This window comes from Ammospiza nelsoni, chromosome 6, assembly GCF_027579445.1.
Source record: "Ammospiza nelsoni isolate bAmmNel1 chromosome 6, bAmmNel1.pri, whole genome shotgun sequence".
NCBI lineage: Eukaryota > Metazoa > Chordata > Aves > Passeriformes > Passerellidae > Ammospiza > Ammospiza nelsoni.
The window spans coordinates 22,826,776-22,854,288 of NC_080638.1; the positions used below are offsets into that span (position 1 = coordinate 22,826,776).

Below are 27,513 nucleotides of genomic sequence, written 5' to 3' on the forward strand. Positions count from 1 at the left end.
CCTAGAAGTCCCAGAACAACTGAACTGGAAACCACTACCTTTGATATAAAGATGAATTTTCTTATTGACAGTTATAAACAGTAAAAAACAGAAAAAAGTTTTTAGTTTTGTCTAATAAATTCGGAGGCAACTGAAGTTCCTTGCAAAACTTTTTCTGTCATTGTGAAAAGCATCTTGTGATATAATAGAGATAATTGCACACACCATTAGAAGGAACAATCTCAATCTTGCATTAGAAATCAAACACCCTTGTTTGCCAGTATGTTGTTTTCACAAACTAAAATGAAAACTGTGATATCCTTCATTAATGATCCAAAATGATTTAATTATTCTCTTTAAAGTGATTGTGTTTTGGACCATCAGAGCAGATTATCATAAGAATTTTAACAAACTTTTGATGTTTAAAGCCACACTAAGAATGAGCTATATCCAAGTACAGAAAAAAACCAATATTTTATTTATAATCTTAGTTTAGTGTTTGAACTACAAATTCTGGTTCTAGAATTGCTTAAAAGATCATGGGTTTTATAGGCTTTCACAAGTAAATTAATTTTTGGGTTGATTTTTTTTAACTTTTTTTCCATTTTTTTCACAGAATGGTGCTTTCGGTAAGTACAGAGCAAATCATCACATGGAGAAAAAGAAGGTTTACTTGTTTTTCTCACTTGCAAAGTTACTGTTATTACTCCATTCTCTGTTGAATAATTTCAAAAAAGGGCATGAGAAAACAAAAGAAAAAAGAGAAAGTGACAAAATAGACCGAATCTCACCACTAGAATTCACCATAAAAATTCCCAAAGTGTAACAGAATTCTTACAAAATTTCCTAGATCAGTTCTTTTAGGCAATCAAGATCTCCTATGAAAAATATGGCAAATGGGAGTCAGGGTAGGTTGGGCAGGAAAACAGGAACGAGGAGGGTAAATAACTGCAGCAAAAACAGGTTCTGAGGAATACACATAATTTTGTCTGCTTTAGATCACAATAGAATTTTTAATAAATAAATTTCTTTTTCTTTGTAAAGACACTTTTGAAACAGTAGATTTAGCCCAGTCATTTGTGTCATTTGTTTTATAAACCATCTTTTTTGTCCCCCCACCCCACCCCTTAATGTCATAAATGTTTTAGATTTGAGTCTCTTGAACATTGTCTTTCGAGTTCATTCGGATCAATAACGGTTCATGCACTGAACTGTGTATTGAATTTATTGTGTTAACTGTTGTTGTGTGGTTGAAAGGAGATTTATAAGAGTTATAGTGATTTAAGTGCTCATGCTCTATTGCTGGCATGGGCAAATGACTCTCTATGGGTGTATCGCCTGTAAGCTCATCATCCACATTAATGATCTCTACAGTCCGTGTTGGAGCATGATGGCTCTGCCGGTGATGCTGTTTCCTCATTTTGTAGAAAATTACCAGCATCACAGCAGCCATGAGAGTGATAGCCACAAAACAACCAATTATGATTTTGGTAGTCTTCATAACCTCATCTATTCCTGGGATCCCGTTGTTTGCGTCCGTCACAGGAATGGTGAACGTTTTTTCTGTCGATCTTGTGCTCTGTGGAGTGAGTGAGGTTGTCATGTTAATGGTTTCCCAGTTGGTAACTGGTGTGGGCCCAACCTGCTCTGTGGTCTGTGCCTCATCCTGAGAAGGTTCCACAGTCTCTACCGTGACGGTTGAAAAGTAGGTGTAACCAGGGTTATCCAGGGCGGTGACATTCAGCGTGGCAGAAGCCGTGGTATTCCCAACAGAGTTACTCACCATGCATGTGTACAAACCCGTGTCTTGCACAGTTACCTTGGTAAAATTTAATGTGCCATCACTGAGCACAGCAATCCGAACTCTGTATGCCCCATGTGTCATTACAGATCCATTTGGAGTAATCCAAGATACGGAGGTCAGGGAGGTCGATGCCCGGCATTTCATCTCTGCAGCCATGCCTTCTGTGACGTTGAGGTCTGCTGGTGGCTCCACTATGACTGGAGCATAACATGTGAAGTAATTCAGGTCCAGCTCACCAATGTACCTTCCTTTTAAACTGGGGGGCGTGTGACAACGGGCACAGCATGCAGTGTTGGAGGGTGCCTTATCTTTAATCCACCAGCTGAGCCAAAGGATATCACAGTTGCAGTTCCAAGGATTGTGATGCAAGTGGATCCTTTCTAGGCGGAGCGGTGTGAACAGGTCATGAGGCAGTAGTGTTAGATTGTTGTGTGCCAGGTTGATCTCCACAAGTGACTGAAGGTTATCAAAAGCATTCCTTTCTATCACTTGAATCTGGGACTGTATCATCCACAATTTCTGAAGATGCATCAACCCTTGGAAAGAACCTGGCCGGATGGCAGTCAGATGATTCCCAGAAAGATCTAACTCATCCAGTTTTACAAGCGGAGTAAGGTTAGGAATCTCTCGAAGATTGCACATGGCAAGGTTCAAATACCTCAAGTTGGACAGACCTTCAAAGGCACCTTCTGAGATGTATGAAAGCCTTTTCAATTCCCCCAAATCCAGCCTCCGGAGAGAAGGAATTCTGTTAAAAGCATAAGAAGGGATGCTCTCAATGGGGTTGTTTCTCAACCACAGTTCCTTCAGTTTTGATAGGTATACAAAAGCCCCATTTGGGATAGTGGTCAGACGATTGTCAAAGAGTTCCAAAGTGTTGAGATTGGCCAGACCATTGAAGGCCCCTATTTCAATTGTTCTGATGTGATTCCTGCTGAGCTGCAGGATTTCTAGGTGCCTCAGATGCTTGAAGCTATTAACTTTAATGATTTGAATCTGGTTCTCATGGAGATTGAGTAGCCGGGTGTTGGTGGAGATGCCGTCTGGCACGTCTCTAAGATTTTTCCGTACACAAATCACTTTACTGAACTGGTTGCTGCAGGAGCAGACCGAAGGGCAAGTTTGAGCCCTCACTAGACCAGCCACCACAAGAAGTTGAAGAGCCAACAGCACCACAAGCAGGGGGTCAAATAGGGCCCTGTTAAACCTAGGACCTATCATTATCTGCTGTGGATGTAAGGTCATCTTGTTCAACATTCATAATTTATTTGGTGTTGGTCCTTCTGGAGTTTGAATCGTCTGAAAGAAAGGAAGAAATGAGAAGGAGAACATTAAATTAATCTCAAATAATTGTGTTCTCTCAACAAAAGCTTTTCAAGTCCTTTCAGTCAACTCTACCAATTTCTTGAAATTCGATAGTGAGAGCAGGTGTAGAATTTCTAATATTACTTTTCCGTACAGATATGTATGTCAGCTGCAACTGGCAATGAGATAAGAAATAGCCATACATTAGTTATCCTGCACATTCCAATGTACAGTGTATACAGGTGGATGGCAGATAAGAAGTTCAATCACAATGAATACTGAAAAGAAATATAACTCAGGGGAGAGTTGAAAGAAAGGACAAGCATCTCCAAAGGCAAAAGTTAGCAACATAGGAATTTACTAAGATAGGAATTATCAGAGTATTCAAGGTGTTAACCTTTTTTACACATTGAAAGAGAACAGATAATACGAAAAGCAAGTTTCTGGAATGAGTAAAAATCTCTGTCTATACAAACATGATTCCTGAATCAGAGTTTAGCTAGAAGTAAATCTCTAAAACTGAATGTCATGCAGATGACAGGGCAAGATCTTGCCTATAAGAATTAAAAAAAAATTAAAAATTAAAATAAAGAAGCATACAGAGCATTATCCAATTTAATAATATTGCCTCTTCAATTCTTTTGTTTTACACCAGCAGCAGAGAAACACTCATTAGCAAATGTGTACTGAACACAGAAATGAGAATAGCCATTTATTTAAATGCTGAAAAATATCCCTGTAGGTGCAGGGTTGGCAGTTTCATTGGCACCTTGAAAAAACTCCCAAAAAATTCTTACTGCAAAGGGAAAAAAGAGCTTCACAGTAGAAATGATCATTACCATTTTAAGAACTTCAGTACTGATTCATGTGTGGCAGTTTTTATAGTCCCCAGCCTTCAGTTCATTTTCAATCTGCTGCTCAGTTTAAGATTCCTCTGTTGCCGAGATTAATGAAATTTCTTATAAATCAGCCAAAAGTGAAGTCTTAGAAATTACAGCAAGCTTAAAACATATTTATTACCCAGAGCACCCAGATGGATAGTACATATATATTCATTAAAACAAAATACCATAAGGCAACAGTTTTCCACTCCAGGCTCCAAACTGATTCATTTTTTGTAAAAAATAGAGACTTTTCATTAAAAAAAAAAAAAAGGCAAAAAAAAAAACCCCACGAAAAAAATCACCAAACCAGGAAAATATATTAACTTTCATCTCACAGCAATTCATTTAATGAAACACTTTTTTTTCCTAATTGTATATTCAGACAATGTGTTTTTGAGAATTCATTTCTGCCTTTTAAAAAAAAACAAAAACCTGTTATAAGGGTTCAGAGCTAGCAAGTGTTCTCATCTCAGTTTTAGTAATTTACTGCAGAAAAAACCAATAGAATGGTTAAAAAACTGTGAAAAGAACTAGAAATTCTGGGTTGTATATCTTATGTTTGATCTCTCTATATGTGCTATTTATAAAACATCATTCTTGTTATGAAAGATTCATGAAACTGATGTGTTTTGCAACCTTGAGTAAGTCACTTCTGTCTCTGCAGCTTACACTTCTGACCCCTGGCTCTGGAGAGCCCTGTGGCTGTAGTGTTAGATCTTACAGCTCCCACCCCTCCATCCCTTCCCTCTGCCAACACCTGCACTCCTGAACATCAGCTTCAGGATAATGTACTGGACTAGATGAGGGGTCGCTGCTCTACACACCTTCCTTTTCACTGCAGGCTCACAAGGTCACTTATCTCTTCAGAGGCGCTGAACAGGATGTATGGAGAAACACTCCAACCACTAAAATTCAAGTTTGCTTGCAAAAGTCCATCTGCAGTGAAACTATATTCAAAAAGCAGGTGAAAAGGCCATAGTTCCCATCTTTCCTACAGAGTTATGAAGAAAAATCTACTGTTGTGGTCAAAAGAATTCTATTAGAGCCTTATATCAATTTTAGGGTTCTTAGTTAAGACCTGTGATCCATGAATTTTGCTGCTGACTAGTAATTAACCATCATCTGTGATAGTTAAGTGATTGTATTAGCATTTTTGTCACCCTTTAATTTATTTTTTTTTTGTGCAGTAATTTGTTTTTCCTTTCTCATTTTCAAAATTCTTCTAAAACTTATACCCTAAGGATTTGGACTGAATAATGAATTCCACTAACAAGTAATAAAACAGACACAGAAACACAACAAACTAATTATTTTACCATTGCACTGGTGCAATATTTTTGTCTTCGCTTAAACTGGCATGAGAACACAGGCTGCTATGTCTGCCTTCAGAGCTGCCAGTTATCCTTGTGCACAAGGCTGGTGAGGCACAGGCAGCACATTGGGCTTGCAGAGGCACAGGAATCTTAGACCAATTCACTACTAAAGGCCAGCTTTGTAGGATGTCATACAGTTTCTCTATCTTTCTTTTTGTCATTGTCTGGTCTCAATCCTGCATCCTGGATTCCCTGAAGGACCAGGAAAACTACAACATTTGTAGAACAAAACAGTACAGAGAAATTAGAAAGGCCATGGGAGAGCAAGCACCCTCAACATCCAGCTCTGAATGCACCAAGTCCCTTCAGCTGCTCTTTTCCAGCCTCCGTGAAGCTGATGATCCCAAGCCATGCTGCAAGTACTCCAAGGCACTTTTCTCCTGTTCCAATTACTTGAACCTGAGGGTATCTCCCAAAATTTCGGTTACCTAGTTCTTCATCCAGAAAATCTTCCCTTTTCATCACTACGCATATGCTCCATGGGGGGAAAAAAATAATTTTACTTGAGTACATTATTACAACAAATAAATTACCTAGTTATGAGACTGATCAGTAAATGTAGTCTAACCAAAACCAAAGTGTTTACCTGTCTCAATTGCAAAAAGATTTTTGAAAGAAATGCTTTTATCTTCTTATGATAAATTCCCTATATTCTTCCTGTTTTTGGTTATTGACTGAAACAATGAATCATTCACGAGGAACAGCTTTTTCCTTGAGCCAAAATCGCCTGTGGCTTTTACATTTACTGTTCTCCCTAGTCCTGTGCTAGGGATGTCTCAATCAAACATATGCCTCAGTACAACCATCTATCAAAGTCCTCCAGGGAAATCTGACACCAACAGGTTTCTGTAAAATTCAAATCTGTGCATACTTCAAATACAAGTTTGGTTACTGACTAATTGATAGCTTCTCTGAGTCTATAATTCTGAAGACAGGATTTGTGACATTTTGTGATATGTGAATACTTAGTTCTAGATATGTTTTCACATGTATTGGTATGTTTGATCTTTCTGTGTCTAAGCTGTATCTTGCTTAATATATAAGTACAGAATATCTATATAGCCATCCCTCTGTAACATTTTCCAGGAGGCAGTGAGAGCAAATCTTAGCTTTTGCAAACACCATTTGATTTAACTTTGGACTTATTTATATTACTTGTCTTTTTTGCCCTGTTCTTTGTTAGTTCAGGAAGCAAAATGCCTCCTGTTTTTAGGACAAGACCACACTAAGTGAACTTGGTGCTGCTAAAGTACAGGGGAGATGATGATTCAAAAAAATGGCCATGACCAGCAGAAAATATACCAGGCAATACCTTGCTAATCATCACTTCCACCTACTGAGGTTTGCATGAGGCTGAAATATGGCAGTAAGATTCCTGGTGGCTGGAAGAATGTAGTAAAAAGATCCTTTCTTTTATGTTGGCTGTTTTTCAGGGCTCAGGGCTTAAATACTCAGGAACTCTTGATGCAGGTATTTCATATTAGGGCAATTTTAAATCATAAATATCTTGGAAACACCCTGGAAAAAAAATAGCCAGCATAAAATAACAGTGGAAAATTAATTTAAAGCCTTGAAGGGTGTTATGGAAATATTTTAATGGGCTTTACATAAAGATCCATCTGGAGCTCTGTACTAGAGTAATTTGCTATTCAATTCCTATTTATGCTAGAAACACTGAAGGTTTAGCTTTACAAGCCCACACATGGAACACAGACCATCAACCAGCTTCTTTAGTCCTTGTTGACACCTCTTTGTCTTCTAAGTATTATTTTTTTTTGATTTCTCTAGTATCAAAATAGCAACTCTACAGTCAATTCAATATCACTAGTGCCCTCTGCTGTATAGACTAAAAATTTAGTTTAAAATGTTCAGAATTTCCTTACTGCACAGTTGGTTCCCTACACACAGTGCAATTATCAAATGTGTTTCCAAACATGGCCTTTAGTCTGTCTGTGGCACTGCTCTAATTACCACAGTCATCTGTTTTTTTAGCACAGTAATGTATGTTCTCTTTATGGCCATAGAGACATTCCCAGATACATATGGAGAGCTGTTCATTTTGTTTTCCATTTTTGCAGAAATAAAAAATCTTTTTTTGAAATTGACACTTGATGTGCATGTTGTCCTCTCTATAGCTTATCTGACTCTCTGTTACTCTTAATGTACTACACATTTCCCTCTGAGCTAAAAGCTCTGCCCTCTTAAGATCCAGTATAGAAGATGAAGCAAGGAATGACAGAGCTAATCTACCTCTGCAACTATGCTCAGTGCAACTTTCCTCAGCTTGGAGGATGCAGTGGTTACCCTATTGAAATGTAACTTTGCCAAATGTGTATGCAGAGGTGCCTTCTTTATGGGCCTTGTAATATTACCTACTTGTTTTTTTTTTTTTTTTTGTTTTTTTTTTTTTTTTTTATGAGATCTTGGGTCTGATGTGCTTTGTTCTCCTTTTGCTATACTACCAGGAGAAGGTGACTGTGCTCCCTCTGATTGCTGAAGGATTTTCCTGTAATGGGGATCTTTGATAACAAAAGAGAACTTGCATGCCATTTGCAAAGATCTGCCTAATGAGGTATGGCAGGTGGCAAAGATATTTCCCCAAGCTCCAGTGACCCCAAGCTCCAGTGACCCTTAGCTGGCAGTTTAGTTGCTGTTGGCAACTCGTGCTTTGCCTTCTGTCTTGTCTGTGGGTCTAGGAAAAACTGTCTCAGCAGCAGAGCTGTGCACTGCAAAGGCCATGACTTTATCCCAATATATGGTTTAAGATACAGTATGATCTAGCACACTTTGGTTCATGCTGTACCCCTGCCATGAAAAAAATTGAGATGTGATGTTATACGTGCTGCATTGAAAATACAGACAGAATTAATCAAGTATCAGGTGTTTAAACTATCACAGTAAAATTACATCATCACAAATTCATCAGTTAAGTTTCAGCTGAAGAACTGTTAAATCACAAAAGCTCTCCCTCAGCCATGTCCCAGAAAATTTCAGGATAAGAAGCATTCAAATCACTTTTTTCAATTTTTTTCAAGTTGACAAATGTGTGGATGCATTCAGAAAATTCATCTTTGCTTCACTCTATATAGCACAGTTATGTATGCTGTACCTCACACCCTTTTAAAGAGGTTTTCTGAGAGAAAAACCCTTTGCAATGATATCTGCATTTTTTCAGAGAACAAGCCACTCTACAGTTGCAAATTAAACAGCAGATTCCAAACATGTGAAGAAGAGCTAGGTGCGTCAAGCAGCTAATTATGCTGGGAAGTCTCTTCCGGTAGCATCAGCACCAGAGAATTGAAAATAGTTTCTGTATGGAACAGAGCTTGGAGTACAGCAGTAAAAATAGGTCCAAATCCCAGGATGACCTTATGCAGAAGTAACTCTTTTGACTCTCTTTTCAGGAACTCTGAATGCTCCAAGGGCCTGAGACTGATCCCCTTTTGGCAGCAATGGCAGCAACGGCAGCCAAGGGAATTTCAGGGTAGACACGCACACAATATGCTTTAGCTCCACAAAGTACTGAAACACAGGAGGGTTAGCCTTCATCCCAGAATAGAGACTGAGCTGTGGGCTGGGAGTTCCACCGGGGTCAGAAATGCTCTACCAACATCTGCTCTGCAAATGCTCCAGCAGCCTCACATGTGTGTCCCCATATGGCTGTGCAGGGTTGGGCCAATGGAACCACATTGCCAGGGATTCACTCACCCTAATCTCCTGCCCACCTCACCTCCCCCCTTTCCTCTCTGGAAATACCTTTCCACCTGGCTGAACCCTCAAGGACTTGAGCTCTCAGTTCAAGAGCAGTGTAAGCAGTTTGCATGCTGTTCCCTGCCCCTACACAGTACAATGACACCATTCTCTTTTTCCATAAGATGCTTTTGTCACTAACAAAGAACACATGCTATGCTCTTAACAGACAACTACAATGCATCACGAAAAATCAGTGAAATGGTTTACAGTAAGTTTACCATTTTAAAATGGTTTCCTTTTCCTAATCTTATTTTTTATTTCTTCGTGGGTTGACTCTGGTCAGAGGTGTTTGGCTTTCTTCTAATAGATTGATCTACAATGAAACCCCATGTTATGACTATAGAACTGGGTAACTTTATGTACATTGTTAAAAACCTGTTTTCCCTTTTCACTGCTATAGGACTTTAAAAGCCTCAACAGCAGTTAAGGGAACCATTACAATAACGTCTAAAATCCTGTGAGGTTTCAAAACCCAGCAGTTTTTATCTATTTGGTTTTTTATTTTATTTTTAGTTAAATACAGTGGAGGCCCAAGCAGGCTAGATAGACAGCCCTGCAATGCAAACTGATTACTCATGAGACCAGACAATCAAAACACTCACAATGCAAATTATTCTCTTCTTTGCATGTTTCACTGTTTTGCTCTGGGACATAGTTCTGTGGCCCCCTGAAGCATTCAAGTGTAGGAAGGAGGCAGAGCGGATATTGCTGTACCACAGACACTTCCTAGTTCTCTCCTGCAAGCCTTTCAAGACTCAACTGAATCACTAAGACACTGATCTGAAAGACCTAAATGTGATTGGACACATTCAATCCTCCTGAATCACCACTGATTTCAGTGGAGTTCAATCAAGGGTGAGTTTGACCCAGTCTGCCTTTTTCTTCTTGTCTTTCATTCTGTTATACAGAAAACAGCTTTATCTCACCCACCTCATTTTCCAGCATGATTTCATGTTTCCTCTCTCATTTCTTCCTAAGGTTTAAAATTTTATCTTTAACAACAGGTAAAAGAAAAGAACATGAAATAAACCTTTTAAAAATGAGAATTTGAGTGCACATTGGTCCAAGCAAAAATATTTGCATTTTAGCTAGAAATTAAGATATTTTATAGTGTTTGAATCTCAATCAGTTTGGCATTTCTCTTTATGAACATAATTTTAAGCACCATTTTCAGTTTGTATCCTCAGTAAAACTAATTTCACTGTAAAATCACAGAAAACATCAGATAATAAGTAATGAATATTCCTTTAGGACAAACTTCGATATCTTAAGAGGAATTATACTACTTCTTTGTTGTCCTCTCCCTGGGTGCCACTCCAGGGAGTCACTCCAAGGGTGATGAGGACAGAACAATCCTAACTTCTCTGTTCAAACTGTTCACAGTTGCATGAATAGGAGCAATCTATGAACTATTCACAATGAGATAAAATTCTTTCAATAAAAGCCACCACAATGCAGCTTGGTTTTAGTGCACCCAGAAACATTCTAGAATTTTAATTGGAATTAACTTTTAAGTGGGTTAATTCTATTGCATTAAATCTTAGTGTGGACATTCTTATTTAGAATTTAATTTAAGCTAAATTGAATCAAGGCCACTGTAACTTCAATTAAGAGTGTCCATAAAAGGATGTAATGTAGTTTAGCTAGTCCCTTTTCAAAGTTAATTTGGATTCTTTTTCTTGAGGCCCCGTATAGACATTAGGAACTTTTGTTCTGTATTGACTTGGGCTTGATTCAAACCAATTACATAAAGGTAAAAAGGTTTTCTACCTCATCACTGATCCCCCTGGGTTACTGAAGTTCCATTTTGCTTCACTAATTCAGTTCATTAAATATATTTTCCCTGTCATTTTGTTGTTTGTTTCATCTTATAGCTCCTTCTGGACAGATATTTATGTAGGGGAAAACGGGCAACTGAACAATAGAAATTTTACAATACCCAGATAATAAAATTCTCTTAATTACAGAAGTCTGTCATGGCACCTCATGAGCCAACCATGATATAAGAGGAAGTCCAACAAGACATTCAAGACTTGGCTATCTTATGTCAGAAATATCTCAGTGAGCAATAATTAAACTGCACAATTTCTAAAACTATATTTTCTTAATTCTTTTTCATTCATTATCAAACTAAAATCACAGATCCATGTTAGGAAGGCATCTGAGAACCATAACAAAATTAGTACAAAATAACCCTTAATAAAAACTATATGCTGTTCAAAAGCACTGGTCAAAAACAGCACAGGTTTTAGTCCTGTCATACTGGGGTCATTTTTTAAAGTACCATAGTATTTTCTGGTTTTAGGAGCAATTGAAAATCTATTTAGACATAGTAAAGTGATACTTTATTACAAACAAACTAGTTTTGCTCCAGTATAATATTATCAATTTTTATACATGGAAACATTAAATTGTAAATTAACATCCTTTTAAAAAATGTACTAGAACATTTCAAAACTGGTAGGCAAAAAATCTGTTACTTTATGTAATGTTAAAGTTTGTGTCTTTTCAAAAAATGAAAAGGTGAAAATGTGTAAGGCTCATGGAATCCAAGGTATTAGCCCTGATTACTTTCAGAATTTTCTCACTACTCACAAATGATAAAAAGAGATGTGGGAAATGTCAGGTCAGAAACACCTAAGAATGCATATACGAATATAGCCAGTATAATAAAGAGAAACAAACAAACAAATAAACAAAAAAAAAATTAGAGTATATACCTGCACTTAAGAAAGTTTCATCCTAACCCAAGAAAATTTGAATCTAGTTTTTAAAGTCCAAAACATTATTTCCTAAATTGCAATATTTACACTTGTCCACTGAATGTGCTAATGCTGAATAATCTTGTCACCGATACACATCATCCTCTGAGCCTTGCTGAGCTCTGGACCTCAGCAGATAACAAACACAAGAAGACAAAATTATTTTAGTTTGATGAACATGTAATGCAGTAGCAGTTTTCTATACCTCTCTACAATTTGGCAACAGAGATACCCTGGTAAAAGCTGAAGTAACTTTAAAAAATTTGAAGATTACTTTGATATTAGCAAATCAGAGAATTGTCCATTTGAGTGGCATGAGAAGATTGAGTTTGTACAATAATAACCGCAGTTTTTCCAAATGAACTTTGTATTATGTAAAACAGAGGGGACTGAGGGATGAAAGGAAATTATATTCAAGCAGCCATGGAAAATCTGCATCGATATTTTTTTGCAGTATGATTTAAAATAGGTATCTGCCTAAATACTTCTGTGCCATGATGACATGCCAAGAAGAATGTTTTCCTTTTTAAACTGCTAAATTATTTGATGCTGAATTGAAGAAATGCCTGGTAGATATTTCATAACCTTGATAACGACAGGCTGTATTGTTAATATGTATTATTTCAAAATACCTTCTGGGAAAAACATACCCAGCTAACAACACACTAAAGCACCAGAGTCCATTTTGCATCATTGCATTTGTAGTGGCTAACTGAGTCCAAATTACTCCCTCATTCTGTTAATAAACAAAGCAACAAAGAGAAAAAGAGACATGAGCTAAAAAGTTAAGGCTGCAAATAGCCTTGAGTCTGGCAAATGATGGTTAAACTTCTTGTCCTTGTAACTATGGAAACCCCTTAAGGTAAGAGTGGAACACAGGCACTTTGTGGTCTGCAATTTACAAGCTGTTTATTTAATTATGAAGGAATATGAAACTGTTAGGGGCAATGCAATTATCCTACTGTGATAGTGTTTTGAAAGAAAAAATAGGTACAGAGAAATATAAGAAGTTAATTTTTTGGAAAATTACTTGTTTTAGGACTTCTATGAAACTGCAGCACATTGTTTTTTACTGAAATCTGTGATTTTTTTTTTTTTCCCCAAAGAGAGTGAGGAGCCAAAATTAGTAATACGACATTTTGCCATAATATGCCTCAGTAGATTCATAGTAATTATGTCCATTCTATGCTTCATGAACAAAACCAGTGTCAGGGTGTATTTCAATTAAACCCTAGGTGTTACCAAAGTGCAGTACAGCCAGAATAGCAAGCACATTATTACCAGCTCTATCACTGCTGGGCAATGAGCAGGTCACAGGTTCTCTTGTGCACAGCATTTGTACACCTTTAAATATCACAAGTGGGAGAATGTTTCAATTCAATTTAGGAGGCAGCTAGTGACATAAAATTAAGAGTGAAACTATGTGGTGACTCAGGGGGACTATAAAAACTACTTACAAGTATTTTCCTGGATCTGAACAACAAACTTTGACCTGAGAGTTGTGTTATTGGGAATTGCTTGAATATAGTGACCCCAGGGCCCTTTGCACACAATGGGAGTTTTTGGCGTCAATTCATCGTTTCCTGGACTGCTGTCAAATGTAATGTCAAATGTAAACACACCTTCACAAGGCCTCTGGGAAAAAGGCAGGTAATATTATTCATTTTTACAGCTGAAGAAACTGAGGCAATAATGGATTAAATTATTTACCAAAATTTATGATGTGTATATAAGATACTTTGCAAACATGAGCTTCACACTCCACACTGGCCAGATGCAATATATGTATTATCAAGTATTTGCTGCAAGTTGTTGCCACTATAAATTGCAAATCTGAAGAAATACTTTGGGAGTTTGAAACTCCAATTTATAATGCTACTCTTACTTGAAACTCATGGGACTCTTCTACCCAAACAAAAAAGCACAGACATCAGTCTGGATCACTTGAGGCACAGTCCAATCCTTCCAACAATAAAATTACTAAAGTGATAAAGGCTGAAAGAAAATTCCTTCCATAAGATTGTATAACTGGCAAAATGTGACATTCATTATAATTTGCTGCTATCCAACTAAGGAAATGTAAAGCCCTTGAAAAAGAACAATGGTTCACATTCAGAGCACTAGCTTCGGTAGCTGAAGGAGGAAAGGGAAGACCAACTGGATTTAGCTGCATTCAGCACCACTCTCCGTGCCCAGCTATCTAGCCAAACTTTACCCAATGAATTGTTCACCTGTCCACACCATGGGAAGCTCGTTTCTCCAGGAAAATGCTGCAGAAGAGAAAGCCTTTACTAAATTCCAAGAGGACAACATCCGCAGCCCTTCCCGGATCCACTAGGTGGGTCACCTTGTCACAGATGGAGATCAGGTTAGTGAAGCAAGACCTGCTTTTCCTAAACCCACCCTGGCTGGCCCTGATCCCCTGGTTGTCCTATACATGCTGTGCAATGGCCCTCAAGCAATCTACTCCATGACCTTCTCTGCCATGAGGTCAGACTGATACAAGCTCTACAAATCTCATTTTCATTAGCTATATTCTTTCAAGTGTCAATTTTTCTCTAACAAACACATGTTTCTGACCTGGTAAAATACTCATGTTTTTTACAGTAATGTTGAAGAATAAGTTTCAAAACCAGTTTCACTCTAAAGTGACTAATTACTAAAGTTTTAATTTCTAGATTCCAATATTTAGTTCATTAACCCCCAAATATCTTTGTATAAAGCATAATAATAGGGTCATACATGCACATATAAGATGACATTTTTATTTTACCGTAACAGGGAATAAACATCCTTTAACAAGCTAGCTCAGTCAGGCACTGGAAACAAAAATATTGAGACAGAACTAGGTCTGTTTTTTTAACTGTGTCAACCACTTTAACATGGCAAAATAATTTTTTTTAACCAGTTTTAATTTTATTCAAATTAATTTTATTCAAATGTTAAATTAATCCTGGAGTAACTTAATATTGTGTTTCAATATGTGCTGAAATATGGTACTAGCAAAATCCTGTATCATCCCTCCCAATGTGTTTTCTTGAGGTATTCAAGACAGTGCATATCTTTTCAGAATGTCATCTGATTCGAGAATTGGCAATATAGATCTGCCTAGCAAGTGATGATTAACAAAGAGATCTTTGAATGGAGCTTGGTGAAAATACAAGGCTTTAAAGGAATTTGTGAGAAAATGTGGCAACATATATGACTTATTCTATTTTTGTCCAGACAACCTATAAGAATCATAAATTATAAAGATAGAATAGATGTTATCTCTCTGGAACTTCATACTACAGGAAGTCTTCTAGAGAAAAATAATAGATTACTTTTCACATAGACATGGTTTTAAATTTGATGAAAACACCTTTATTTAATGGAATATCTTCTCTACACAGGCTCCTTATAGCCTGCTTGTCAAAATCACTGGCCAAATTCAAAATATTATTACATTACTGTGAAAGTCATACCAGATCCAGGAAAGCTAGCTTACAATACTTTAGCAGATGATAATTTTCACTACAGTGCTGTGTATCTGCTCCTCGTTTCCAAAAGGCTCTAATGCTCAGCATCATCAGTGCTGCCTGCTTGTTCAGCTGTTCAGACTCTTAAAAGTTGATGCAGTATTCTAGGCGCATGACCTCACCACACACTCGCATTTTTAATTAGTTCTGTGAGAGACAATCATAGGTAAAAATTTACTCCTACAGAAACCAAAGGGAGTTTTGCATTTGGTTTCAGTGCAGTCACAACTCCATGCCATATATCAATAAGAATTTGGTATATCGTGCCAACGGCAGATTATTGCTGATGTAAGCACTAGGGCTTTGATGACATTCTTTTAGGATAGTTTTCAAGGATATGAAAATATAATTTTCATTTAATTAAAACTGTCAGAGAACATAAAAGAAAAAAATAGTAACTGAGGCAGCTAAAAAAGAGTTCCTATATATAAAAGGCAGCTATAAAAAACCCAGTAGTACAATATTTTAAAATGTCAATATATTAATGCAGCTGATTTAAAGCAGCTGTCATACCTTATGGTAACAAATAGCTTCCAGCAAAGGAGAATGTTACTGATAAGGACCCAAGTACTGAATTTAGGATATTTTTTTCATTCTGTTCGTTGAAAGATACAGTTACTATAGACAACACATGATCTGGTCAATAGTTAAAGATAATAATAAAACACAACATAGCCAGTAAAGTTTTCATTGAAACTCATGCATTTTTACATGCATAGCTATACCTAATACACCTAAAGATACCTCAATGCTATTTTTAAAAAGCTACTTGTTTGTGTTCTATCAAGAAAGAACTTTCTGAATTTTTGAATTCTAACTGTTGTTCTAGTCAGAGCACATCAAAAATACAGTTGAAGGACAAAAGTGCTAACGTATCTAGTTCTCTTTGGCTCAAAATTATTTTCTGGATTCTTGTGGATTCTGGAATCTTCTGGATTCTTCCTACTCCAGAAAGATGCATGAAGACAAGGACATGAAATATTTCCAAGGTGTCATTAGCAGGCATCCATGTAAGCACTTATAATAAATATGGATAATGCATGATACTTCCTCCTGTGAAGTATCCAAAGACTTTCGGCATCATCAGACACTCTCCCACCAGAGTATTTCACACCAGTTCCATGTACTTGTGAGCTACTAAAAGCAACGATGAGTATAAGTGCTAATTGGCATTAAATATCAACGATACACAGCATGTATATCCCCAACACTGTGATGACTTGCAGACCTGCATCACATAGTGCACTTTTTAGACTGGAAGATTACACAATTAAAGGTAGAGTGGATTTTGCTATCTGCCTATAGGCATATGCAGTTCTTTGCCTCTTTCTAGATGTATCCACTTGTGCAAGAATGCCTAATGGCAGCTATTACCAAGTAATTGTCTGTCATTGTCTGCCTTTGATCTGCAAGAATGGTTTTAAAACTTGGGTTTAAGCATCTTCAGAAAAGCACCTTAATTTCTTTATTCATACTGCTGTTCATATATTCAATGCTTAAGAATGCTCAGAAAGTGACAAAATGTAATCACAGCAACTAGAACCAGCAAAGACTTCAGGGAGTTCTGTCTCACATTCTTCACATAGAAGCACAGAGATTTCCTTTACTAGACCTGATTTCTGAGCTGGGATCTAAATCGCAGAAGGATTTCATGGAAGACAGGACAGCTGCTGTGTATCAGAGATAAGGAACATGCACAGATTTAAGAATTTCCTCTAACACTTCAGCCATAGATCTAAATCTAAGCTATGACTAGCTGGGAGGGAATGATGGAAAAAAATATATAGGGAAAAGAAAGTGATATACATAACCCTTTCCTGTGGCTGCTCTTTATTGCTTTCTTTCCTTTTCAGTAGAGTGAAGGCAACATTTTTCTCTGTAATTCTAGGAAATTGTCTGAACTGAGACCAATTTCCCAGATGGGATAAACTAGAGTTGTTTCATTCAAGTCAATGAAACCAGATGATTTTTATTTCAGTTGAAGGCTGTGATCCTTGGTAGCCTCTAAACTAAACTTATCCCTTCTTGAAAAATAAGCTTTCTTGGGACACCTTAGAGCAGCCTTCCAACACTTTAATGGGGCATACAAGAAAGCTGGAGAGGGTCTTTTTAAAAGGGCATGCAATAATAGAACATGAGAAACTGGCTTTAAAATGAAAGAAGGTAGACATAGATCAGATATTAGGAAGAAATTCTTTACTGTGAGGCACTTGAACAGGTTGCCCAGAGAAGTTGTGAACGCCCCATTCCTGGAATTGTGCAAGGCCAGGCTGGATGGGGCTTTGAGTAACCTGGTCTAGAAGATGTTGGGGGTGGGTTGGACTGGATGATCTTTAAGGTCCCATCCAACCCAAACTATTCTACAATCTCATGTGTTTATGACTATCAAGAGGTTCAGACAGCCAACTGCTATGAAAATGGAGCTTTTATAAATTAGGCTTAGAATGGTAAAGACAAAACTAATTGTTTTAACATGAAATAAAGAATTCTGATTGCTGAATGCTGAAGGACTAATAATCATACATTAAGAGTGGACCTTTTTTTTAGTTCTCAAGACATAAACTTTCCTTTTCCTGAATAATGAGGTATTTCCTTTTTTTTTCTCTTTTTTCTTCCTTATTACAATAAATTATAGGGTTTCAATCAAAATTATGAAATAAAAACAGCAGACTTAATCCACATCAAGGAAAGAGAGATTCTTATCTCCTCTTTTACAATGCTGTCTGGTGTACATGAAATTTAAGTTTTATATTAATAGATGGTAATAGATTAGAGTTATATATTAACTTTTATTTAGGTTTTTCCCTGTGTTTTACATCCTTCACTGAAAAACAATATCCATCCATCCATCTATCTCTCTCTCTCTATCTATCACAGTTACTTTATTTCCCACTGAAACCTGAGTATTTCTGGAGAGACTCGCAGCAGGTTTTTTATAGTTTACCATGTTATATCAAGAAATACTGAAGGCTGCTGTCTTCAATTGAAATCAAAGGAAAACTTCAGAAAGTTTAGAAAAGTGGGCTATATATCTATGCTCAAATTTGACATAAAGTAATTACGGTAAACTTCCCTTTTGTTTTGGAAAATACATATTTGGAAGAGGATTTGACTCCAAGTGGAGTGGATTTCTCATTCACCTCTATCATGTTAAAGAACAGTTATTTCTGTCAGAACAACACTAAAACACTGCTGTAGAATTAGACTGGGAGAACAATCTGCTTTTACAAATTTGACAAAATAGCTTCTTGCAACTTTCCATTTCTTTCAGCAGATGCAATGAATCCTTTTAAGGAGAGACAGAAAGCTAGGTGCCCAGTGGGAAGAGACTGGTACCCTGCATCCTTTAGCTAACAGTAAGCTAAGCACACTGATAATCTTTATAGCAGTATTTGCAGAAGCGTGTTCCAGACAGTGACTTTTCCCTGACATTTGTCCTGAGTGAGACAGGGTGTGAGAGAAAACTTGGGAAACAGCCACGAATTATCTTGCCTCTTCCTCAGAGAGTAACCATCATTTGGTGGGATCTATTAGCATTCAGTATCTGCTGTCCAGACTGCCCTGAGCAACATTTCTTACTAAAACAAGTAACAAATTAATGTTCAGGGGCAGATACTGGGATTTAGAGTGCACTCTATAGGTAAGAGTGACAAGCACAAGAAGAGAGCAAAGCTATATTAAAATCTTTTCATAATACTTTACAGCTGTTTAAAGATGGATCATTTTCTGCAGCTCTACAAAGTATACTGAAGTCAGCAAAACAGTTTAATAGTTCCTCCTTAATGTATAAAAGTAGCACAGTAAGGCACCTTTCAATTTAATTAAGGGTCTTCTAAGAACTGACAAAATTCATTTCTCCTTCCTTCTTAAAGAATACTAAATCCTTATTTTAAAATTTAATTTACCTGCAGTCTGGTGTCCAAGTTGTCAGCAATTTCTTTTTTTCCTTAAGTGTAGCACAAATTGCTAATTTTAAAATTATATAGCAGCAAAAAGAAAAGATTTTTTTCTTTTAATGGTTTGGGGTGCTTTTCTTCCCACCAGGATCCCTCACATTTATACTAAATACAGCTTCATTTCTCAAAATGAAATTTAACAAGCCGTACTTAGGAGTGAGAAATGCACTTACTAGATCATATTCAATTGCTCTTCAATGTTATTCTTCATCTCCCAAAAGGCAAAGTAAGAACATACTAGGAAATGAGAGGAATTTTATCAGTCATTGCTGAACAATACGAACATACAATGCAAAAACAGCAGACAGTATACCTGGAAGTGGGTACAGAACCACTGCTGTCCTCGTGAAATTCTGATTTTCAGACTGTTGATTCAAGGATTTTGAACTAGGCTTTGCTTCACCTTCCTTGCAGACTGCAAGGAATAATGACCAATTCCATTTTCAATCCAACAATCCTTGGCCATGCCACTCTGCCCATTATACAAGTGGCACAATCATCAAAAGCATGAGTAAAATTCAAAGATCCACACTTCATACTACAACTGTAATGACCTGACTTTTTATGCTCCTGAGTAAAAGGTCCTTTTTTTCTGAACACATGCTGAATTTTGCTATTTTTGGAATGTTCTCTCAATGGGAAGTTTCAATATCAATTCAGTGCGTAGCGATCGCTTCATTCAACACCAAATTAGTTATGGATGCTGAGCCAGTGCTCTGTGTCATGAAGAATGCCTGTAGAAAGTCCTGACTGTGCTGTAATAGTGGCTACTGTCAAAAATAAAATTCATAAGCCAGATCCACAGCTTGTATAAATCAGTGCAGCTTCACTGGCACCGGCTCTGTCTCACTGCATCCATTTAAATAGTTTCTCAAACTCCTGATCCAACATTTTTGTCCAAGTGCTGGTTTAGGTAACTGCAGGCCAAAGTACATACATTTAAGAAAAACAACAATAACAACAAAGGGTACCATCTCTCTTTGTTCACTGTTAATAAGCAAGAATGAAGATTAGTTTTTTAAAATATTTGTCTGGTAATTAGTTCATTATATTCTTATGGAAATTATATTTAATGCAGTATTTCTCAAAAATGTTTCCACTTAATAAACACCAGGGTCACAAAGACCCTCTACAACAATTTCTGTCTCTGTCCTTTGCAATGACAATTGGATTTCTGTCACAAGGAATAAACAAGAGGAGGTTCCTAGTAGATGCGGATGATGGCTATGAGGAATTCAGTGTTTGATATGCATGGGAGTCTTTCCTCTGGAACAAAGACATTAAAAGGTTTAGATTATAAGTACTTAAATTTAAATTCCATTTTCACTCCTCTTCTGATGAATTATGACTTACCAAAGCCATGCCAAAATTAACAAACAAAATCAGAATCAAAAGTTCCAGGTTCAAACTTTCTTTTATAGTATAAACAATGTTGTTTTCACAATAATATTAAATCTACCTTAGATATACTTTCATCAACTGGTACTAAAAAATCAGCTGTTTTGAACTGCAGAAATTAATCATTTCATCTTCCCTATTTTCCAGTCATCTCACTCAAGGATAACTCATGTGCCACTGACCAACGGCAATTAAGAGGACTTCAGAAGAAAAGTTGGAATGTTTCTATGACACTGCTGTTTCCCATTTCTTTCTTCAGGCTAATGTCATAGCCCTTAACAGTATCATATTCTCTTGTGCAATATGCAGAAATACCACGTTTCTGTTTAAAGTCACAGATTTATCTTAAACATAAAAAGTAACAATTGGAGACGGCAAAAGCCTTTCATTATTTTGAATGTTTGATCTTAGTGAGGCCTCACAGCACTTCAGTTAAGTTAGGAAAAAAATGTGTAAAACTATCTGGACTGTATTAGAAAAAAGCACCCATAATCTTTGATGCTTATTCCTTTCTCACAAGTATGAGCTACTATTTTTCTTTAGCTTAAAGCAGCTGGCTGCAAAATCTTGAAAATGCAAAAAGTCTTTGCCAAGAGAATGAACTTCAAAAATTTTTCTGTATTTTAACACCTGTAGTTTATTGTCCAAAATGCATTTAAAATGTAATATTGAAATATTTTTCAATATCAATCAAAATGTTGTTATAGGAAAAAAAAATATTCATACTCACTTCATAGGGTAAAACTCTAGGTTTGCTGGAAATGAAAGTAGCATGTGTCCAAACAAGTCAGTCTTTCAGGAACTTTTCCCCCCTATACTTCCTTGCCTACATGTAGTATCAGATACCTGATGTATCTGAAAGATGAGTCTTCACAAGTTAATCTTAAACCTGTTATAGAAAAACAGAATTCAAACTTGGCTTTTGCAAGCAGTGTAGGGATTTTTTACCCCGCCCCTTGTTCATTCACAGTAGAGTTGGGTGGTGTATGTGACATTTGCCATTATTTGCAACTCTTAGTTGAAGAAAACTATGTCCTGTGCCACAGCTAATGGGGCAATTCCTGTAGCTCTTGTAGCAGAACTTTTGTTCTGCAATACTGAGGATTATAAATTTATACCCTGCTGCTAAAATATGCTGTTGAGGCCATTACTCAGTCTGAGCTAAAGCTGATTTGATCTTGAAACTCAGCAGAGTAGCTTCCTGACTCAAGATCATAGAGTTATAGAGTCTTTCTCAATAAAGGGTCAGATTAAAAAAAAATAATAAAAAGAAATCACGGGGGGGGGGGGGGGGGGGGATCAAGAAGCTCATTTCAGCTAATTACTACCACCATATCTGGCTCATTAGTGCCACTGACTCATGTGGTGTGAAAAACCAACTGAAAAGGTTGCACACCAGCAAACTAAACATGAAAAATACTCTTTTGTAGTTATAAATGAAATAGAATAATTGATTTATGGTCAATTAGTCCTCCGACCATCTGTTATAACTTAAGTGGTAAATAGCTAAATAATGCAAAAAATATAGGAGATGTGAAAAAAAAAAAACCTTAGAAAATGTATCTTCTTAATAAGCTGCTTTCTTTTAATTTAAAAAAAAAATTACTTAATCTCTTCCACTCATCCAAAACTACTGCCAACAGAACTTGCTGAAAAACAGCCTGTTATGCAATACCATGAAATGTACACAGTGGTTTTGATGATAATAAACTATTCAAAAGCCTGGAAATTCTTTTTGCAGAGCCTGGGGATAAAAATCTAAAGAATTTAATTTCTACAGACTTTACAAGAGAGTTTTATCTATCCTACAAGATAACCCCCAACCACAATCTAAAGAAATAATTTTAGTTAGGTTCTGGGCAGGAACTACTGGCCCCAGTAAAATAATTAGAAAAATACTTTATTCTCACAAGAGGTTCATTACACTCCACATGTTTTAATAAGAAAAGAAATGCAGTCCTGTTCAATTTGTAGATCTCTACTCTTTTCATGCCTGTTAAATCCTACATCGGGTTCTCTCTCCCTCATACATATTTTCTTGTGAGTCATTTATAGATAAGCACAAATACACAGAGATTTAAAGGACTGAAGCCAGCATGCTTCATGATAATCAAATCTTTAATTCCTAAAGTAGGAGTAAGGTGTCTACCTAATTTTGAGGATCTGAGCCAGAGCTACTCTTTGCAACTTGTTTTTGCATTGTTCATAGTCATTTTCCTGGAGTTTTAAAAGCCTTCTATTGGGTTCAGTTGAGTAATACACAGATCATCTATTTCTAAGCTAGAAAGAGACCCATGTTGTGATGTCCTCTAATTTAGGGTCATCCACCCCTTTCATTAGTGCGTGTACTGCAGATAGAAATAAGAAAAAATTATGGAGTGGAGAAAGTGCAGAATTATAGTATGCAGTGGATGTTTAGGCAGAGGATCTGAAACCATCACCAGTCCTTTGAGACAGTCCTGAGAGACTAGGACTCAACAACCTGAATATTGTGCCATGCAAATGAGACTGAATTGCTTCTGGGGAGAGGTAATGAAATGGGAAGATGAGTGTCTTCGTTACCATTTTCTATTTCAAAGAATAATCATGCCTTAAAGCTGCTGAGACCAGTTCCTCAGATACTTGTTTGTGGCTTGGGCTTCCAGACAAATCATGACATTTACAAGTGCTGTTTCATCCTTCCAAAGATGTTAGCACGGCTGACTGACTATTCTGTTGTTAGCTGAGAGGTGAATATATAAATATACCAAAACATATATATTTCATAGGGACACATACTTAAAAAGAGATAGGGACTAGAATTAAGGTCTCAAAAGAGGAAATTAACTCACTTGCCCACTGACTCGCCCTAGCCTAGCCTTGTTTGAGGATTGTCACATGATCCATTAATTTGAAATCTAATTATGCTCTACTACCAAGCACAAATGCAGGGAACTGCATGTACCCAAGGAGACATTTCAATGAGCTTTCCTCTGTGGAATGTCTGCAATACCTAATTTTAAATAAGGACCCAAGATTTTGCCTTCACTGAAATGAAGCTAATCTCTGCACAGTGAACCAAAAGAGCATTCCCTTAATTAGTGGTGTCTGTGTTGGGCCAGACACAAACATGAGAGAATTACATTCCAGTCCTGAGAATTACCCAAAATCTCCTTCTTATGTGTCTTGTTGAATTGGCAAATATATGTTCTCATGCGACTAAAAACCCCACTTCAAAAAAAAAAAAAAAAAAGTTGATATCTCAGTGTTTTAATCACATTAAATTTTTAGTTCTAATTTATCCTTTGGACTTAACAGCATAGGGAAACAAGTCTATCAACAGAGGGACAGATCTGTGGAGTCTGTCTAAAATTCACCCCAGCTTTTCTAAGATGGATTCACATGGGAAATCTTCCCTTGTTGAAGTCCTGTTTCTTTTTAAAAAAACCTCTTCTTGCAGTGAAATTGGTACCCTTATATCAATAAAAAATACTATAGGTGCTGGATTAAATGTTTCATTTGAAAACATCCAGCAGCATAACAGAAATGTGCAGCTCACTGCAGCTGGGATTCAGCATGCACTAAGATGACCTCCTAAAACTCTTCATGATCAAAGATTTCATCTAAAAATTTGTCATCCATAGTTTTAGTCCTTCTGAAACCTTGAAAATCAAATTAAGTTAAACAGAACATTTTAGTCTTATTATCATTGCCAGCATAAACAATTCAATCAAAATTATCTCAGATAATAAAAATCAGCAAATATCACAGGTTTTAAAAATTACTTGATCACTAGAACAGGGAAATCACTATCAGTTTCTAAAAACAGCTGTGGATGTGCTGTGCTTTTATAACCTATTAAAGGTATTTTAATTTGTACAGTTATCAGAGTCCCCCTATTTCACATTGGTGCTTCACAGGAGCTTTATCTGAACACAGTGTTCCATACCAGCAGCCCTGCAATCAGCAATAAAATATAATGAACCAGTGTTAACAGCACAGTGTGCTAGCTTTAGCAGCATGTCAGTCAATGGTTTTGTTAGTTTGGCCAGGAAAATTCCAACTTGCCTGTAAATTCAAGTAGATAGAAAATACCTTTTTCTCCAAGTCTGTGCTGCAGATGTCATCTCTGGCTTTTACTATGTTTTTTCCTCAGACCAATTAAAGACAGCTTGTCATTATTGCTAAAGTATTCCTAAGTCCAGCTCCAGACACAGAAGGGAGTCATGGCTTTATGGTTTATTATGGAAATAGCTGGGTTTTCAATTCCATAGGCACACAGAGCCAGTCAAATAAACGCTCCCCTTCTGCCACACACAGTTCTCCAGTTACATTGTTAGGTGCTTTCAGCTTCATTTGAAACATCAGGTACTGGTCATTGCTTAAAGCAAGATGCTGGATGTCATGGCTGTGTGATCGGATCCAATGTGGTAAAATCTCTCCCTGCAGGAAGCAGACATCTCTCTAGATAACTGCGGCTGCTGCCGTGCCGATCACACTGCGTGCAGGGCCCTGTCTGCAGGGAGAATTTATGGGCACACCCTGCAGGCAAGGGAGGCTGGAAAGCTGGGGGCAGAGCAGGCGGGCTGTGGAAGCGTCGTGGATGGCCAGCAGTCCCCATCGGGCTGTACCGCAGCAGAAAATGAGAGCGCGAGGGAGCTGCTGACAGCCCACACACTGGATGATGGGTTTCTTTCTGAAATGAGGAAAGTAAAACAACACTCAGCAGTGATGAAAAGACGTAAAAGAGCAGCCCTGAACTATCACTTCTTTCAGTGTTGCAGGGACTGGCTCTGTGCCCAAGGCAAAATTACATCTAAGCTCTCACATGCAGCTGAGCAGCTGAGAGGGAAATGGTGGTGTGTGCAGGGACTATGTGAGTTAAGTTCCCATTTCTAATTGATCCTAAAAGAAGCTGAAGATTCCAACCTCAGAATTCAGCCTAAATGTTATGAATGTCTTTTTTTTTTTTGCAGTCTTGTGCAGCCAAATGTGGTGTTGTGAAGTGATACCAGAGTGTCCCTATAGGACATGTAAAAGTCCTTATTCAGGAAAGCTACAGCTCTCAGATACAGTTCCCCAGTGCTGTGCTCTCACATCTGCGCTCCACTAAAGCCAAGGAACCTCTATAAACACTCATGCCCTTCCCAAAAAAGCATCTGGTCTCAGCTATTCACCAAAAGGTATCACAAGGGTAGAGGTTTGTCTAGATTTAAATGTGGGGATCAATGGCTGTTTACTGGTATTGCGAATATCTCAAGATGTTTAAACACACAACTTTACTGAACTGAATAAAAGAGTGACAAAGCCCTGCAATTCACAGCACACATTGATATATTTATTGAGATGAATTTAAAAGAAAACTCTGTTACACATAGGTTATTTTATAACTACCATCTGTCAAGGAATTCTATATTTTTCCTCTAGAGCACTTGTACTGCCCGCTCTCCGGGATGGGAAAAATGGAAGAAAATAATCTCTAGGTTGAGCCAGTAAGGCAGTTCCTCAACTGTCTCCCTGCATATGAGGGGACATATGAGTGAAACTACAGATGGGCCAGCTCCAAGACAGACGGCTATTTCATTTTTTAAATGATGAACAACAGATAACATTGCCAGCCATCTAAAGCCATGTTGTTAGCTGTTCTTTATGTTGAGTTAGGGTCACTGCCTGTGAAATCAGCTTGTCTGAGAATAATCAACATACTGTTCTCAACTATTTCCAGGGGAAACAGAGCTGGTTTTGTTTTCTGTCATTTCAAGTTTAATACTCTCTTCTTAATCTGAGTTTTAAAGGGTCTCACAGAAGTGTCAACTCTGTGTTGCTTGATGAAGGAATTTCATTAGTCTAAGGTGACATTTTAGGTTTTGTTTAAATCATTTCTAGTGTTATTGCTTCCTGCAGAGAAGGATTCTTTTAAATCACCAACACATTGCTGTGCACAGTAGAGACCTCCCTTGGCAGGATATGAAAGAAAAATCACGTACTGATAGCTATTCATACTCTAAAAGTGGGCAGAGAGTAATGAGGAAAAAGGCAGTCAGAGAAACTCTGAGCATGGACAATTTTTGCAGAAAGAGTAATTAGAGGACAAGGCATGTTCCAAAGTTGTTGACGAAAAGCTTTTCACATAAAGAAGCAATTAAAACTCCCGTGACCACAGTTCAAAAATAAACCAATGGCATTTCCTTCTGTACCACATTTAAAACTAAGTATGTACATGCATAAGGATTAAACATAAGTGAATGCATTGCAACTTCATTTGCATCATCAACATCCTTTAAAAAGAATTAGAAATATTCAGCAAAATATGTTATACAAGAAATGAATAAAACTGTCATAAAATTCTTAAGACCACAGCTGTCAAAGTCTGTCTCTATATTTTCCAACTTACCTAGCATTTCTACAAATTTACACTAACCTCAGCTAGTTTGGCTTCATTAAAACCAATGCCCAGGTCCCAGATATTATGCCATTAATTGTTCTAAGGCTGACTCTTTGAAAGACTCAAATGCCTGAACATAACATGATCAAAATATATTTTAAAGTTGTTTTATTGCTGGTGGCTACAAATAAGAATTAAGCATTCAAAAAGGTAGCAAGGTACAGAAATTATTGAAAAAACTATTTTTTATATTTCCTAGTTCCCTATCTTTTCAGCTCAAAGACAAACCAATTTTTAAATTACTGTTCTCATAGATCTCTCTAAAGCTTAAGATCTGTCTAAAATGTATTTTTTTTCCTACATACAAAAGTTAATTTTTGTTTATTAGAAAGATTTTGAAGAGCAATGTAAAAATCA

At 37.1% G+C, this 27,513-nt stretch overlaps 1 protein-coding gene across 5 annotated transcripts in view; it reads right to left on the bottom strand.

Annotated features, from left to right (window-relative positions):
• Positions 1 to 434: 434 nt before the first annotated feature.
• The window catches only part of LRRC4C (leucine rich repeat containing 4C), a 482,222-nt gene continuing 455,143 nt past the window's right edge, over positions 435 to 27,513 (bottom strand). For all 5 annotated transcript variants that reach the window (XM_059475094.1, XM_059475093.1, XM_059475096.1 and 2 more), the window contains one exon: positions 435 to 3,082. In XM_059475094.1, coding sequence (XP_059331077.1) covers positions 1,124 to 3,040 — 1,917 coding nt within the window. In that variant the 5' untranslated portion in view covers positions 3,041 to 3,082 and the 3' untranslated portion in view covers positions 435 to 1,123. The remainder of the gene's footprint in view (positions 3,083 to 27,513) is intronic.